This window comes from Dendronephthya gigantea, unplaced genomic scaffold, assembly GCF_004324835.1.
Source record: "Dendronephthya gigantea isolate DGI-Jeju-01 unplaced genomic scaffold, DenGig_1.0 000014F, whole genome shotgun sequence".
NCBI classification, from domain to species: domain Eukaryota; kingdom Metazoa; phylum Cnidaria; class Anthozoa; order Malacalcyonacea; family Nephtheidae; genus Dendronephthya; species Dendronephthya gigantea.
Window position 1 is genome coordinate 1,505,604 of NW_021163024.1, and position 18,392 is coordinate 1,523,995.

At 38.2% G+C, this 18,392-nt stretch overlaps 1 protein-coding gene across 1 annotated transcript; it reads left to right on the top strand.

Moving 5' to 3' along the window:
• The first annotated feature begins 9,148 nt into the window (after nt 1-9,148).
• On the top strand, nt 9,149-11,191 carry LOC114519730. Its single transcript, XM_028539898.1, has one exon. The coding sequence runs from the start codon at nt 9,149-9,151 to the stop codon at nt 11,189-11,191; it is 2,043 nt and encodes a 680-aa protein (XP_028395699.1).
• The last annotated feature ends 7,201 nt before the right edge of the window (nt 11,192-18,392 follow it).

An 18,392-nucleotide genomic window follows, 5' to 3' on the forward strand; every position in this document is an offset into this window, starting at 1 on the left:
TTTGTATAGAGATATAGGGATTTTAATAGAGATATAAAGATTTAAATAGAGATATAAAGATTTGAATTGAGATATAGAGATTTGAATAGAGGTGTAGAAATTTGAATAGAGATATAGAAATTTAAATGGAGATACGGAAATTTGAATAGAGGTGTCGAATTTTGAATAGAGATATAGAATCTAAATAGAGATATAGAGAGATTTGAATTGTGGTATACAGACTTAAAATATATAAAACTTTTAAAGGACTGTCAATCTCCTATCGGGAAATAAGAAATATTATATATAGAGAGAATAATACATGCATGGATGCTTGAAATAAGGAATTTATTTCTAGTGTTAAGAATGATATCGAACGAGTGAGAGCAGCGAACGAGTGAGATATCTTTCACAACACGAGAAATAAATTGCATATTTTCATTCCAATTTTTTTATCCCCCTTCCTAATTCCAGATCGGTGGATCAAACACGATAATCGCACATGTGTTATTATCCTGAATAATCGCATTTATGTGTTATTTGCTTTTCAAAATGGCGGATTCGTCAATAAAACACTGCATATTATATAATAAAAAACAATAATTAGTATTGAGAGGTATGAAATAATTTTATGATGATAAAACATTATTATAATTTTCATTATCATGATGCTAGTTTTTATGCAGGAAAAAACTTCAGTTAGGAAAAAAAAGCTGTTGTAAATGCCGGTTCTGATTATGATTCATTATCATGATTATTTTCTCGTCACAGGACGGAACTGAAACTACATTATCAACGAAGACGAAAGGTATTCTGGAAAAACAGTTGGTAACAACACCTCTTTCACCTCGAGAAATGTACAGACTAAGTCGTCGTGTTGTGGACTGGAACAGTCTTGCTGGTCTATTAAATATTCCAGCTGCCGAAAGGAGCAACATTCGATCTTGTGACAGATATTATGATGACCGCAGTCGAGCTGAGAAGATATTATCAATTTTCAACCGTAGAGAAGAGTTTTCGCGCGAACAGCTAGCTCGCTGCTTGGATGAAATAAACCAGAATGATTTGATAGGACCAATTTTAAACGGAAATTGGAGGACCTTGGTCATTCCATGATCTTTTGGGTGAGTTATTAACATTAAAACACATACGACTTTGGGCCGAGACTGAGAAGGTTTTTTTTTCTGAGAAGGCATTTTGCGCGTTAGAGATAAATATCCCTGGGTTTTTGGTAAATGGAACTGCGACTATCGACCCTAATGCAGGAATATAAATCCACTCGTGTTTTCATCTACCAAGACAGGCTCATAAAACTCCTAACATGTTAAAAACCTATAATTTCTCTACCCAAATATAGTTGCAATTGATGAACCAGGCGTGGATCGTAATCGTAATATAAATATAATAACCCAGCAAAAAATACGAAGAACAGCCATAACACAAAATTTTTCAATACAATTTAATATAAGTTAGCTTTTCGTCTTACAGATGACATAAGCATAGGAGATGAATAATTATAGCAATATACCAAAACAAATTTACAAGTATGAGAGTGGACTGGATCAGTGTAGAAGCAGAGGAACAGAACCTGTATAATTATTTAGACAAGGTTTATATCTGGAGATGAGAATTAAGGCTTTTGCGAACAAGAAGTTCGTTGGGGAAAGAGTATGCTGGATTGCACAGGGCTATACCGCTACACACACGACACTGAACACTTGGATATTTCTGCCCTCGCAGGTCGAAAAAGCAGTAGCCCTGTATTTTTTGCTGCCCTATTATATTTATATTATACGATTCTCTATCTCAAGTTTCACTTTGGCGTTTTTGTTAACGAAATCTGGTCTTTTTGTCGGATTAATCTTCTATGGCATTTTCATTTACACCCAGAGCCCAACTGTAACCTCTGGACCAGAGGTTACAGTTGACAAAGTCGTATCCATGCATAGGTCGCATCATTTTCAAGCTTTCGTAGTGAAATTTGTTTATCAAAATTCAAATTTACAATTGCAAAAACCCTTAAGACCGTGTGATAGCTTTTCATAGTCAGTTGTGCCTATGTCACTTACGACCAAGTACCATCATGTATACACAAATAAACTGCATGATTACAGCAAATACGGAATAAAAAATAGACACTGTCTACACATCTACCTATTTAAAATACTTTGTAGCTCTTATAATATTATGAATCCGTACTTTTGCTTCGTTTAGTCTTTAGCTGTAGCTGTGTTTTACTTTAGCATGTACTTCCTCTAAACAGTGCGCATGCTCATACTATACTTTACACGCAGATATTTGCCAGGAAATTAACCAACAAGAATTGAGAAAACTATAAAATAAATTATGATATTTTAAGTATTACTTATTAATAAATGTTGTTGCTATTTTTATAGTTTGCCGACCCACCGTCGACTAACTATCTGGAATTATGAAGAAACAGATTTCCGTGTGAAACCCCGGATTTTACTGATCAATATTTAATTTATTTCTTGAATTTAATTGAATAATTCCAAAAATACTTTTGCTTGTTATAATGTGTGCAAAAGAGTTTGTAAAGCGAAATAACTTGTCGCTTTGAGACTACGAAACGTGACGAGGTATTATAATTTAGTTTTTATTATAGTTTTTATTTTAAATATATTCGGGAGGGGGGGGATGAGGGTAACAAGCATAAATTCTAAGCACAAGTAATTAACATTCTTGCATAATGGTTCGTTCTCGTGTTACGGTTAAAGTTAACTTGTTAGACTCAAGCTTGTGTTGCTCATATGGCTTCTCATATGAATCGAGAATATATGAATACTTGATTTTAACGATCTTCCGCTGTCCCTGTGTCTGGAAGGTGATTTGGATTGACGACAAAGGCTAATGATCAAAGCAATTTTAATTTGGGCGTTAATTACCTTGCGACTTGATTTTACATACGTTATTAAGATATAAAACACAAGGGATTTTCAGTCCTATTGGCGTTATCCACGATTTCGTATATAATACTGTAATACAAAAATTATTTGCTTGGTAAAAAATTGTGATTTATTCACAATGATGCTCAGAAAAGCGGGAAGTATAAAGTCAATTTAGATTAAGTAGTAGAAAAACCGATGACCATTTGTTGTATTATTGTAACTTTCTATTAGAAACCAAGAGATCATTATGAACGAAGTTGTCTCTCAAATTAGTTTATTCACTCAAATATAGACTGGAATTTTTATCCACCCATTTAATCAAAGTAAACTGGATCGCATACATTTCTATTTTCCACCGCGATATAGGCTAAAAAGAAGAAGGTTAGCGTTAAAATAGTGTTGGAAGAATTGATTGGTGATGTCCTACAATTGAAAGTTTTTGTTCTCAATCGGAAATTAAGCAAGGCTCATTAGCTCCCATCAGTGGCATTCGAGCACGTATGAATTAAGTATTGATTTTTACTTTTTTCTTTGAGATATCATTTTCATGTTTTCGATAATTGTGAGAGTAATTTATTCTGTTGAAATGGGGAATATATATATGGAAAAGACAGCAGTAAAAGATACTTACCAACAGCAGCGCCAAGGGGATACACAAAAATAATGGCACGGAACAGTGCCTGTGGGACAAAGGCGCAAATTATAGACGCAGATGCCATGGTGGTAACAAGGGGCTGGAACGTCTGCTGACATGAAGGCATCATAAATTAAAATGAAATAATTATGAAAAGAGTGAGAAAGACAGAAAGAAAATATTACCTGGTAATGCTTTACGCCCGTTAACAGCAGAAAATGCCACGAAAAGTGCCAGCAACAGACAAATATTCAGACGGAAATCCATTGTGTTCGAGAGAATATATCTAGAAGACAGGATATGCAGATGCTGATCTATATTTCAGTAGTAATATTGCATGCAGCCCTCTTTGCAAAAACTGCGGATTATGTTTGGCTGTAAGGTTTTAATTGGTGCATCTCGTAATGTTTGCAGGCTGCTTAAATTTGTCCCCTAAGATTTTCAATATCGCACAATTTACCGACCGAAAGGCGCCTTTTAAATTAAATATGAACGTGGTAAAATGATAACATCTGTGAACTCCAAAATAGAGAGACAGTTTACGTGGAACAACAAAAACGCAATTCACGGTACTGTCCAGAAATAACCTAACAAAAAACTGCCGTTTGACCTACGTATAGGTTAACCGCGGTGAGCCCAAGTTGAACCTCGGTCGAATAAGGTCTGACAGGCATTTCTTAAGACGTTTTGGATTTGGTTATTGTGTAAATTGTCGTTCTCAGCAGTTCATAACGTTCCGTTTGAAAGCGAACGGCAACGGCGATCGTATTTTTTCTCGGCAGTCGTCTGCGGTTTCGATTGGCCAAGACCGCAACCGTAGTGTTAGGTCAGTTATTTCTGGACAGATCCATATTGAACTGAATAATTGACATATTTGTTGCAATCTCGATGCCTCTTTGCTTTATTACTCCGGCGTCAGCGACGGAGTTGAAAATTCGCCCCGGTTTTGTTTTGTTGTTGTTTTTTTTTTCAGTTTTCGTCGTCGCAAGTCTGAATGGCGCGAAACATTGTAGTATTGAAAATGTGTATGTAACCGTATTTATCTACGTCCCAGTCTTATCTGCCAAATGTTGTGGTGCACAGCTTTCGCTAATTTTGCGATGCGCGATTCGATTCGCTCGCATGATACGGCAATTCCTCCAAGAGCAACAAATAAACCGTTCTTTTCATGCTTTTCGACTAAGTTTAGATTGAATTGGGGTAAGAATATATTTAATACATGTAGATTTTGGTCCTATTTTAATAATATCGCTGCTATTTCGCCGTTTAACAAGATGATGTGGTCGTGTATGGGCGCGTTGAACGTGTATGGGCGCTTTGACTCGTCATAGTTTGCACATGCAGGATTTAAGATTTTATATAACTATATAAGCGCAAATTCCAAAGGCAAAGTGTAAGACAAAGCAAATGTATCATGCCGTTTATTTACATTTTTGAACAATTGAACCTCTCTACTTTTTAAAGTACGATGTGCTTCTGAATTTCGCGATCGAACAACATTTAGGTTCGCAAGGCGTCTAAATGAATATGAAATGTATTGTTTATGTTCAGAAGCTTTATATTGAAGACTGGCACGTGCGCGCCACGCCGGAGTTAACGCCAGAACAGGCGTCTTGTTAAAAATAATTTGCAAGTCTGTACTACGTTAATTTGTGCTGAATGCCTACTGTGACGTTTCTAGCTAGAAGAGGACCCAAGTGCTATGTCTCGAATTAATTTGAATTTGTTTAAGTATTATATATCTCTAGAATCGAAATGGAAAATTTTGCTTTTTTTAGATCTATAGAGGTATATTTTTAGAATGGGCGGGCTCACAAGACTCAAGTTACGCACGTTCGTTCACACGCGGCCATCGGAAAGGACGTTACTGATCGATATTGGTAATTTACAACCGCGAGACACTCGTATCCGACACTGCGATATAAATACTTTTATGACAAGAAAACTATCTTTGTCGAAAGACTTAGAAGGTATTTTTCCTTTTATTCTTAGATCAACGAATCAGCGGAAGGTTTGGAGATGAATCAGCGCTAGGAGTTTAATCGAGGTAGGTGGATGATAAAGCCAAGTAAGATGATAACAATTACATGTGTATTTATTTTTACACATGGATTACAGACATGAACCTCTTCGACCATTCTGTCCGCCGACCTAATCGCCTCTCGTCAAATATTAAATTCGCGTCTGGGATTTCTGTTTATGTTCATCACGCAAATGTTTAAAGTTAAATATTTTTTATAGATTATTTTCTGATCGAACGACTTCATAAATCATTATGTAATACTGGTAGTCTCAGAGATCAGCAAGGACATATAAAAATTATTACATGCTATCATGTGGCCTGGAATCTCAGATTCCAGCTCTAGCTTATCATTACCAGAAATTTGCGACATGATAATTTGCATGTATACTAATTTGCATTTAACTTTCAGCATAATGGCCTTCAACATTTACTATAAAATATATATAGTAAATATACAAAACTTAAAAATGCCGTTGACCTAGACCTTGCCTACTGTTTGCCGACCTCTAGATCGGTAGAGCAGCTGTTTAGAGACGTTTTGGTGGCCAAATTTTTTTGCTTGAGCATTTCTGTAATCTGCCAAATTTAAAAATATATTGCTCAAAGTTTTGTCCGTGTTCTGTCAACGAACTTATAAAATCGCTCACATTGATTCGAATATTTCGATTCAGGTAGTTGATGAATTGACGTGTAATATACCAAAAAAAGTTGTTAAAGATATTGTCTTTCGTATTTGTGTATAAACTTTTCTGTACGGCTCGAATTTTCACTGCAATCATTTTAAAAAATATTATCAGTTTTATCAGGAACTTGAACAATACGAAGGCTATATACACATTTGTTCACAATCAGTTGGCCGAACGTAGAAATACCTAAGGTAAGTAATTCGATCATTAAAACGTTGGGAAACGGCTGTTCTATTGACCCAGAGGTCGGCAAACAGTGGGCAAGGTCTAGGGCAACGACATTTTAAGGTTTTGTATATTTACTATATGTATTTAATAGTAAAAGTTGAAGGCCATTATGCTGAAAGTTAAATGCAAATTAGTATAAATGCAAATTATCATGTCGCAAATTTCTGGTAATGATATATGCTAACCATATTACATATTCAGACATTGAGAAAAACAATGCGAAATTAATGTCAACTTGAAAAAATGCGATATTTTATATGCGATATGTCTGGCATCATAATGCACAGTGGATCGGTTAAAAAAAACATCACTTTGAATTAGTCTTCCTACGTGCATTTCAGTGGCTGATACATTATCAGCATTTTGCCCGGACTATTTCCCGCATCCCTGTGGGCCAGGTCGCCCCTGTGTACTTCTATTACATTAGAGGCATGCTGCATGTGCTTGTTTGCAGATTACATCATATTACAGTATTGTGCATACGGAAAATCCTTGAGTAAGGATATTGGGCATTGCTTTATCAATTTTAAATTTAGGACTGGAATACGCCTCTAAGACTAGATTCTATCCTTATCCACAAATGTCTATGGAGTTTCAACCCGAAAATCTAATCTCTGGTTCAAAAACCCGAAATGTAATTTCGGTATCGCTATCAAAGAGAAAATTATTGAATAACTTTGAAAACGTCAATTTTTCTGCTGAATACGCATTCTGGAATCTTTTTATAGCTCATGATACACATCTGACAGCTGTGAAATGGCCATTTTGAGGCTTATAATATACACAATGCTATTAATTCAGAAGATTCGTTTTTGCCGTGCGAATGCAAATCTTTTGTTCAAACCTGTTGAGTTTTCATAAACCTTTTTTCTCACCAAGTCCATGCAAGTTTCCAAATTTGGCGGTGTCCAACAGTAGGGATATTATGCATGACATCAACTCAATGAGTGTATAATAAGCGATGGTTACTCAGCCCCGACGATAAATGTAAAAGCACATTAACCATATTTTTACTCACTCGAAGAGATAAATAATATCCTAGCATGCATGCAAACAAACATATGTTTTAGATCTATAGAGGCATATTTTTATTATGGAAAGGCTCGCAGGTTACGCATACGCGCGTTCGTTCACACGCGGCCATCGGAAAGGACGTTACTGATCGATATTGGTAATTTACAGCCGAGACACGCGTATCCGACACAGCGATATAAATACTTTTATGACAAATGACAATAGATATATCCTTGACGAAATTCTCAAAAAATCATTATTTCTTTTATTTTTAGATCAACTAATAATATAGTTGTTATATATATCGCAGGTCAATAGAACTGCAAATCATTGTTTAGATGAAGTTTCTCTTCGAAGTTTTGAAATAGGCCGACTACAAACTGAGGTAAGCTTGATCTTGTTTTTGAATGCTTGCAGGATAAAATTGATTTCCAAATTTTCTTTTGTGTTGTGATCTGATATTGTAGTCGTATAAAAATGAAATTTTTCATCATGTTACATTATACATCAGGAAATATAATGTTACCATAGATTTTGGTGGTTTTGTGTTCTGCATCACAATTTTTTAATACACATATTTCCTCACACATGTAGAAAAAATGAATTTTCGTGTGAACATTTGTCTGTTGCTGATGATCTTTGTAGCAGGTTTTGGTGTTCATGGCAAGAAAGGTAAACTAGATTCTCGTGGGAATCATTAGGGTGCACATGTGAGCATGCATGTGGGATGTGCAGATTGTTGATTATGTGAACATGTTGGATCACTTATCATAAGGACACAGGGCCGTACGCAGCGGGGGGGCAGGGGGGGCAGCTGCCCCCCTTATGGGAAAGCCAACTTGCAATTTCTAAAATGTAGTAGATTTTGTAATTGCATTCACGCAAACGTTAGGAAACAAGGCTCAATTCAAAAAATATTCGATATATATATATTGAGTTCAGTGGAATGTCCACCACTGTCCATAACTGTCCATAACTAGGTACCAGGCTGTAATCGGTAAACACAAAGACCGCCATTTTGAATTATTCATATACTTATAAACTTATGAATTATGGAACCAAGTGCTAAAAAACTACGTCAAACAACTCTTCAATTTCAACCAGTCACTGCTATAAACTTAAACAGGTACGAATCATTGTTTTTTTTCGTGCACTAATATTTTTCTATGCTAAATAATGATTATTTAGCAAAAATGAGACCCTAATTTTGTTATGATTTTGCAAATATTATTTGTTGATTTTGTTCTAGTTTCGAAGCGGAAATTTCCAGGCCAACACCTGATAATGATATCAGTCTGCCTTTGTGTTCTACTAAGGAACAAAACAAACTGCAACATCGGTTGTTCATGATATCAATGACCCTTCCTTTTATATTTCAAAAAGCTTTCTGATGACGATAAACTATCTTTTTTGACATCCAGTTCCTTTTGCCCGAATGTTTTCAGTATCCTGTTACAGCAGGTAGGAGTTTAACTCGTCTTGGTTACAAGACAGACCGTGGTACGGTATAGCATTGTAAAGGACAAAGCATTTCTGCGCATACTGTATTTGCTTTGGGGGAGAGAAAAATAACTTTTCAAGAAGTTCATCTACTTTACATGTCTCTCCATTTGTGTCATGTGGATTTGGAAATTGGAAGAAAGCGACCGGGAAAAATAGCTACATCAATAATCACATGTTAAGTGAAGCCCATAAAGCTGCAGAAGAAATGGTCTACTATTTTCTAAGCACCCGTCAACCTGGAACAGATATTGCAGCAAAACTTTCTAAACAAATATCTGAGCAACAAGTTCGCTCAAAAATGGGGTTATTATCTATTATTGACACAATTATCAGATTGGGAATGCGAGGAATAGCCTTAAGAGGAAATTGGATTAAGAAAAGGGGTGAGGAAAATGGCAATTTGATTTTTTTTCTGAACTGGAAATCAGAATTTGACAAAACTTTGAAAGATCATTTGCAATATTCTCCAAGGAATGCAAAATTTACATCTCCTCGCATCCAAAATGAAATCATTTCAATATGCGAGTCCATAATTCGAGAGAAAATAATTGCCAAAATACAGACGTATTGGAGTTTAATGGCAGATGAAACAACAGATGTTTCCTCAACCGAGCAAATGAGTATATGTATACGATTTGTAAATAGCAAATTGGAAGTATGCGAAGAGTTCTTGGGCTTTGTCAAGTTAACAAAGATGGACGCACAGTCCGTCTATGATGTTTTGATTCCAACATTGGAAGGATGGGGACTGGATCTGACTGCTCTTGTTGGACAAGGATATGATGGTGCATCCGTGATGAGTGGGAGCAAAAATGGTCTGCACAAAAAAGTGACTGATCACTATCCAAATGCAGTTTATGTACATTGCCGTTCTCATGTGCTGAATCTAGCACTTGCGGGCGCTTGCACAGGCATTGATTCCATTCGGGATTTGTTCGACAATGTAGGGAAAATTACACGTTTTTTAGGAGATGGCGCAAAAAGAAAGCATATATTTGTAGAGATTGCAGCCACTGGGGTTGATGACGAATTAACAGCTTTATTGACTGAAGCTGATGAGGAAGATGAGAATAAAGAAGACGAAGATGAAAACGATAAGGAAAATCAAGGACAGGTGAACGACGAGGAAAGTAGCAACGATGAAGAACAAAAAAGCGATGAAGATGGAAGCAGTATTCAGGATCATGGCTTTAACAAGTCGAAAAAGGCAATTTTAAGAGGAACAAAGACAAAAACTGTACCAAAACTTTGTCCTACAAGATGGAGTTCCAGGGTGGAAACACTTTCAGCACTGTTAGCTAAATATTCTTCTGTACTTAAAACACTCGAACAGATTGCAGACCAAAGTAATGGGGAACCAAGGGGCAACGCTAATGCATATATACGCTTAATGGAATCTCCTCAATTCATCGTGGCTCTCGTTGTAGTACAATCCATTTTAGGATTTACAGCAGAAGTCACCAAAATATTGCAAGCAAAAGAATGCAATCTTGGAGAAGCATACGCAGAAGTAAACAGGGCAAAAGAATGTATAAGAACTGCACGAGCAGATGATTCTTGGAATAAAGTATGGGAAAGAATTCAGACTGTGGGAAACGCTGTTGAAGTTGAAATTACAAAGCCACGTACTGCAAGAAATCAGCGCCATCGCGCAAATTCTGGTAACGCAAATCAAACTTGTGAAGATTATTACAGAATTAATGTCTACTATCCCTTCATCGATCGGGTTGTTGAGGAGATTGAGACAAGATTTGCTTTTGAGCACAAGGGATTGTTAGCTGCCCAAACACTTGTACCAGTCTATCTGAAGACTCTAACTGTTGCAAAATTGGACGATATAAAAGAGTTCTTTGGAAAGTTTCTTACTTTTACCCAGCTAAGTGGTTTTGATACGGAAATTGTACGATGGAAACAGAAATTCGTCGATGTTCCTTTGAAAGAGAAACCAAAGAATGCGTGTGATGCTATAACAAAGTGTGATGCTGCATTCTATCCAGCAATTAGTAAGATCCTAACAATTTTCTTGACAGTTCCTGTTGGAAGTGTGTGTTGTGAAAGGTCATTTTCAGCACTTAGGCGCCTTAAGTTATGGACACGAGCGTCAATGGGTGAAGAACGCTTAAGTGGACTTACCATGCTTATGATTAATCAAGATTCTTCGAATATTCCAACCGCAGACGATGTTTACGCACGAAAAGCAAAATGGCGCATATAATGTCGTGATGATGATTCACCAACAAGACGTACAATGACAATTTTGTTTGGCCCAATCATGAACTCTAAATACTGTGCTTTTACAGCACTTCTTTATATTTGGGTACCGTATTTAAAAATCTGTGTGGGATACACTGATTATATGTTAATTAAAACTCTATGACGTAATATTCTATTGTATACCAATAACCAATCTAGTCAGCAGGATGATGCTTTAAATTCCCGGACGTCGATTATTGTTATTCTAATTCTAAAATATTATTATGAATATGTCGTGAGTGGAACTTCACTGCCCCCCCAGCTCAAAAATCCTGCGTACGGCCCTGTAAGGACAGGGTGATAGCTAAGGAAGTGCGTGGAATTTAATGACTTATTTTTTTTATGCCTTCCTTTGCATGCCAGTAAACGTTATTTTTTCTATTCTTGTGGTTTTTATAGTTATATTACTCGCTAATTCATTGACTGAAACCCGCAACTTTGTGATGTCCTTTCGGATAATTGTTGCAGTTGACTTGCAGTTGAAAATTAGAGTAATTATTATAGCTGGCGCGCCATAATATTATACACACAAATACGTCTTTAAACACGTCGCGCTTTCATTATAACATATTGTAGGTGGCGAAGGAATGAAAAAAGCTTTTTGCGAAGACATTGGTGGTAAATGTTATCTAAAACCCATCCTTCACTGTCCTCCTAAATTCTACATCTGCGACTATCCTTGTCATGATATCAACTATGGATGCTGTTGGTAGGTTTTTTCGTGTTTGAAAATAGTTTCCTACAACAAACTGTGTTGCTAATTCTATGACTTACAACAGGAAGGACATTACTGTCCAGAAATAACCTGACAAAAACCGGGGTTAACCTCGGTCTTATCGCGTTTGAACCGAGGTCACACCGAAGTCGAGACGCGAACATCAAGGCAGAGGTTTAATTAGTGTGTTCTCGTTCTCAGCTGTTCATAACATTCAGTTCGGAAACGAACCGCAAATGCGATCGTATTTTTTTATCTATTTTTTAAAAATAGTTCATTGTTATTTTCGCCAGCAAAGAAAAAATATTATTTACCTCATAAAAATTATGGCTCTCACATAATGACGTTCGTGTTTTTACTTTAAACTATGCGTGATTGCATATATCAATCGCAACGGGCAAAATCTTTAGCTTTGTAATAAATTTTCCTCGTTATAAAACTGGTCCGGCCTTTGACAGCAGCCTGATTTGTGCCCGCTAGCCCGACTAAATGGGTGGCCTGATATAACAAAAATCGTTGTTGGTCGAGGAATTTGCATAATAAAACTACAAAAGGTTGCTGCATCGTTTACAATATTTCGGTCGTGTTTTATGAATAATTCATAGTTAGTGAGTACTGTGGAGGACAATAGCTTCCTATTGAAGACTTCGAACGGTAGGAGCTCGATTGTAACACACATATGTAATATATATGTTCTCGCACTCTACGGGCGAATTTGTAGTGTACCTTGTCGCCCTTTATAGTGAATCTCTAGTTCGTTTCTTAATGTTGTTTGGCTAGATGTACTTTCTAACGGGACATCGAAAATCTGTGTATTGTGTTTGTAATGTAGAATTTGTGTATTTTTGTAGCGTGAAATAATAATAAACCGTTCCGATTAAGAGAATAGTAAAAGGAGCATTTCATACAGTCCCCAGAAGGCGTGAGAGGTCGGTCGGCGAGAAAAACTCGGTACGAGACCTCTGCGCGTGAACAAAAACTCTAACAAACCAAGTTTATTACTTCAGAGGACAAATCGAATGTGGCTGGATGTGAATTTGCCGTGAAAAACTACTTTTTATGATCTTACACTAAATGTATTTACTACAATCTTAATGAAAACCTATCAAGCTTCGGGGCGTTTCAATTCTTGATCAAAATTGTCATGCAGGCCAGTAAGCGGTAAGGTGCATGTGGACTGATGTGGCTAAGTTTTCAGTTCATTATTTATATCAATGTCGCTTATTTGAAAAGACAATACGACGATTATTTTTATTTTATCAACCAACAACATAGATACAACCGATTATAAACACAACACAATTATAAAAAATAATATAGTAATAGTAATATTAATCTAGTAATATAAATAATGATCTCCTTATCGATGCTGGCGACGTCAATTCGAATATTCATAAAATTTAGTTGAATATTTAATATTTAAGTTGTTGCATTGTATCATAGCAAATGCATTGTATCATAGCAACAGCATTGTATCATAGCAACAGCATTGTATCATAGCAACAGCATTGTATCATAGCAACAGCGTTGTATCATAGCAACAGCATATTGTATCATAGCAACAGTGTTGTATCATAGCAACAGCATTGTATCATGGCAACAGCATATTGTATCATAGCAACAGTGTTGTATCATAGCAACAGCATTGTATCATAGCAACAGCGAAGGGAAAATAATGGCGATCAAAAATCACTTCGGTTGCGTAATTAATGAACGTTATCGCGTTAATTAAGGGACTTTAATATCATATTCATAAAGCCTAGGAATATCAAATCCTTAATTCGAATTCTCTCAAAGGTAAATTCCTAAAGCAAAAACCCGTTGCATAAATTCAACTCAATCACAACCCCAATGCACAAGGCTTAGGACTCCTAAGTAACTGTCGACTATGACCAGGGAACAAAAATTGGAAGATATGAAAAAATATTTCAACAAACAATATTCTCACGCAAACCTTTTTTCTTTCAGCCCTAAATGGAACAAGTAAAAGTGGATGTGATTCTTTCATGGGGTCTAAGAAGTTAAAGAATGTTTCCGAATCATGTTATTATTTTTTAAAGACAAAATATAGATAACTATAGATATTTGGGTGAATATTTTTTCCAGTAACTATATCGCCATGCACACTGATCGTTAAGACGAAAAAGAGACGTTTTAAATTCAAGTGGGAGTGGGAGGGGTTTTTACCCTAAAACGACTCCTCCAAATGAATGTTTTTGTACATGTGGATGGCAAACCATTCAAAATAATTGACGAAATACCTGAAAAAAGACTCAAAACACGCCGAAAAGTGATAATACCATATGGATCCCTATACAAATCATACTATTAGGTTCAAAATTTGTCAGGAATAGCAGTGGCGTAGCCAGCCCGACAATTTAGTCATGCTATGCTAATATTTTGGTGATCATTGACTGTGAAAACAATGAATTTCTAAAGAAATGAATAATGATAATAACATAAAATTTGCATAGCATGACTAAATCGTCAGGCTGGCTACGCCACTGAGGAATAGGTAATTAGGTAAGGTCCAGGACTGGTCCGGGCCACCTTCTGCTGTTAATTGGCCTGAATATTTTAGCCTAGACCAGGTCCAGGCCGGCCTTTTCTGGGCAATATAAACAACGTTCACATCAGGGCTTGACCAGGCCAGGTCAAAGCACATAGTGTAAACGCTTTAGAGAATTCATCGTATCATACCGAAAACGCCTTCGTATTCTGGACAGGAAAATCAAAGATCATGACTACCGCCACCCTTATCTTGTGCATGTGCGCGAATCATGATTTCTAAAAGATATTCTGTTTTGTCCACCGTACAACAATATTAGCTATATCATGTATACGTTACAGAACTGGCCAACAGCATGTCGAACACTTTTGTACATCTTAATGTTGAGTGTATTGAATGGAGAGACATCGTTTCTCTTTTTACATTTATTACACCAAAGAATAATATCAATATATTGGTAACAACAACGAGTAAAAAAAATATGTATCTGTGTAAAAACGTTCAACATGCGTTTATGACGTAATAGTTCAAGTATCTTATGATTCGCTAATTTAATGAAAGGTCATATCCGGTATTAAAGTTCACCGGATGTTATATGATTGTTCTCTCAACATGCCCCCGCAATCTGGAGCATCCGGACCATGCGCTCGTGTAAAGTTGTGGTCACGGGCTTCGTAAGAATGTCTGCAAGATTATTCTCTGACGGGACGTGCCGGTAGTCGATACCTTGTTGTTCACGTACGAAATGATATCGGACATCAATGTGCTTCGTACGATTATGTGATAGAGCACTCCCTTGCGTCAAGGCGATAGCTGACTGATTGTCGCAGAATAGGATAACAGGCTGCGGAATGGTGATGCCAAGCGACGAGCAAAATGATCGGAGGTACAAGAGCTCTTTTACTGCTTCTGTTATCGCCATGTATTCAGCTTCACATGATGAGAGCGCGACAGTAGGTTGTTTTCGGGTTCTCCAGCTAATTGGTGCTCCACCCTGTGAGTGTAATATAACCAGTCACGGAACGTCGGTCTTTCGGATCGTTCGCCCAGTCTGAGTCGGAGTAAGCTGTTAGCTGTACGTCGGTTTGCGTGAAGTTTAGCTGTATGACTTGGTGCCTTGTATGTAGCGGAGAACTCGTTTGAGGACTGTAATATGTTGCATAGTTGGGTTTTCTAAGAATTGAGATAGCCAAGATACTGTCCAGCTAATGTCTGGTCGTGTCGCAGTCATGAGGTACATGAGGCTTCCGATTGCTTGTCGGTATGGAAAGTTGTGGTTTTGTTGATCATCAGCTGTGCTCGATTGCGTGGCCCCTTTTGTCACAGGAGTAGGAGCCGGTTTACATTCGGACATGTTGAAGCGTCGTAGTATTGCTTGTGCATATCGTTCTTGGCTCATCTGATAGCTTCCATCTTCGAGACGTTTAAAGTCAATGCCTAGGAACCATTTCAGTTCGCCGCGATCGTCCATCTTAAAGTTGCTGTTGAGCATCTCTTTCACGGCTTCGATTGTATCGAGGTTGGTGCTGCCGATTATGATATCGTCCACCCAAAACAGGATGATGATCTTTTTACCATTACTGTCGGAGCGAGTGTAAACGCAAGGGTCGTTGCTATTGGGGATGAATCCCTCAGACCTCAGGAAGGCGGTCAGTGTGGTATGCCAATTTTTGCCACTCTGTTTGAGGCCGTAGAGGGACTTCTTGAGGTGGCAACTGAGCTTTAAGCCAGTACTATCGGTTGTTCGTAGCCCGGCGGTTGCTCCACGTATATCTCCTTGTCCGATCGGGGCGTTCAAATAGGCAGCTTTCACATCCATTTGATGTAAATGTAGACCTTCGTTAGCAGCTTTTTGTAGTAATGCTCGAATTGACGTGAAACGAGTTGTTGGTGAGTATGTTTCATCGTAGTCGACGCCTTGGGTTTGTGAGTACCCTTTTGCGACGTATCGAGCCTTGTATTGCACTTCACTTTCGGACTTTCCTTGTTTGATTGTGTATACCCATCGCCCTTTTGTTTCGGTTCTACCTTGTGGCAAAGGGAGAGGACCCATGTCTGATTTTGCTCGAGAGTCTGGATTTCGGCGTCCATGGCAGCTTTCCATAATTCGGCGTCTTCTGAGTTAACTGCTTCTTCATAAGAAGTGGGTATAATGGGCACAGCAGCATAGGCATAGTCGACGTTGGCTGTTAGATAATAGTCCGCGAAGCGTTTTGGTGGATGTATGTCACGTCGAGGGTGTTCTTCACTTGCCTCGGATGAATTTCCCTCGGGTTCATCAGAACGTGGTTCGTTGTCACTTGTATTCGGCTCGTCATTGATCGTGGGGGTGTCAGGTGATTCGAGATGGTCTGGCTGCATCGGTACTTCTCTATCTGGTTCTTCAGTGATGGTTTCTTCAATGTGAGCATTTCTTGTTGTGATCACTCCCTGGTTCTTTATGTTCAGGATGAAATAACCTTGGCTTATCGGGTTGACACCAAGGTAGATCCAGGATATCCTCTCTGTTGTAATTTGGATTTATTTCCCTCTAGGTAGAAGGTGCAGTGTGATCCAAAGGGGTGTACTTTTCGCATGTCTGGTTTGGAATTCGTGAACAGTTCGTAGGCGGTCTTTTGGGTTCTCTTCTTCTGTTCCTTAGATATTGTGCGTGGCGTACAGCGTACGACCATAGTGGCTTCATGAGAGATGCATCAGCTATCAGGCATCGTGCCATCTCTAGCAGGCTGCGCCAGGTTCGCTCTGACTTGCCGTTTTGGTACGGCGAGTGTGGTGCTGTGGTAGTGTGTTTGATACCGTTATCGAGTAGGACTTGTTGGAAGGCTTGACCCATGTATTCTCCGCCGTTATCACTGTGGATTTCCTGTGGTCGCCCAATCGTGGCCACGTCAGCAAGGAATTTTTTCAATGCTTGGAATGCTTCATCTTTAGAACGTAGGAAGTAGACGAAGAGCATGCTTGAGAATTCGTCAATGAAGTTGATGATATACTTGTAGCCTTCTCGTGAAACTGGAGTGATTGGTCCACAAACGTCAGTGTGCACTCGTTCAAGTGTTCGCGTAGCGTGCACGGGAGGATCATCATGGGACTTTGGTAGCTTTGTCATCTTATGCTCATTGCATGTGTTGCACGGTTGTTTGCCTTTTGGGTCTGTGATCTTCATTCCTCGGGTGGCAGACTCTAGTTTGAGAATGTCCTCATGATTCATGTGGCCAAGAGTTTTGTGCCAGTCAGCAAGGGATCTGGTTGTGCTAGCTGTGTCATTCGTAATTGTGGGTAGGTAGTACAGGCGACCTCGTTTGTGGATGTCGAATCGAGTATGGTTGGTGATGAGTTTAGCTGTATCTTTGGTGAAGACGACCGTTGCGTTCGCATCAGTTGCTGCTCGTACTGAGAACAGACTCACTGGAAAGGTTGGTGCGAGCAATGCGTTCTTGAGCATAATGTCGATATGTTGGCCGGTGGAACTAAGGATAGTGAACTTGGCTGTACCTTTCGCTGTAACGATGGTTTGCTACGATGACCATTAGCGAGCTCGATGTAGTGTTGACTTGGATCGAAAGAATCGTCGTATGCTATCATGCTATTTGGGTCGTTCACAATATGACACGTTGCGCCACAATCAACAAGTAGGGAATGAGGTCTGTGTGCGCTGCTGAACATGATTTTATCACTCAACGAGAAAGAGAATGATACGTTGCTGGCCGTGTTTTGTTTGTTTGCACCGTCTCTTTTCTTTTGAAAACAGACACTTTCTACGTGCCCTGGTTTGTCACAAAAAGTACATTTCAATTTGGATTTTACTCTGCAGTTTCGTGATGTGTGATTTGTTTTTCCACACGAATTACAAGTTTGCTGGTTTTTCGATGATTTAGTTGGACCGGATTTATTATCATTGGATGAGAACATAGCAGATGATGGCGCTTGGGCTGAAGCAGA

Coding starts and splice junctions, on each gene's coding strand:
- LOC114519730 (XM_028539898.1), top strand. CDS start 9,149: ATGTTAAGTGAAGCCCATAAAGCTGCAGAAGAAATGGTCTACTATTTT.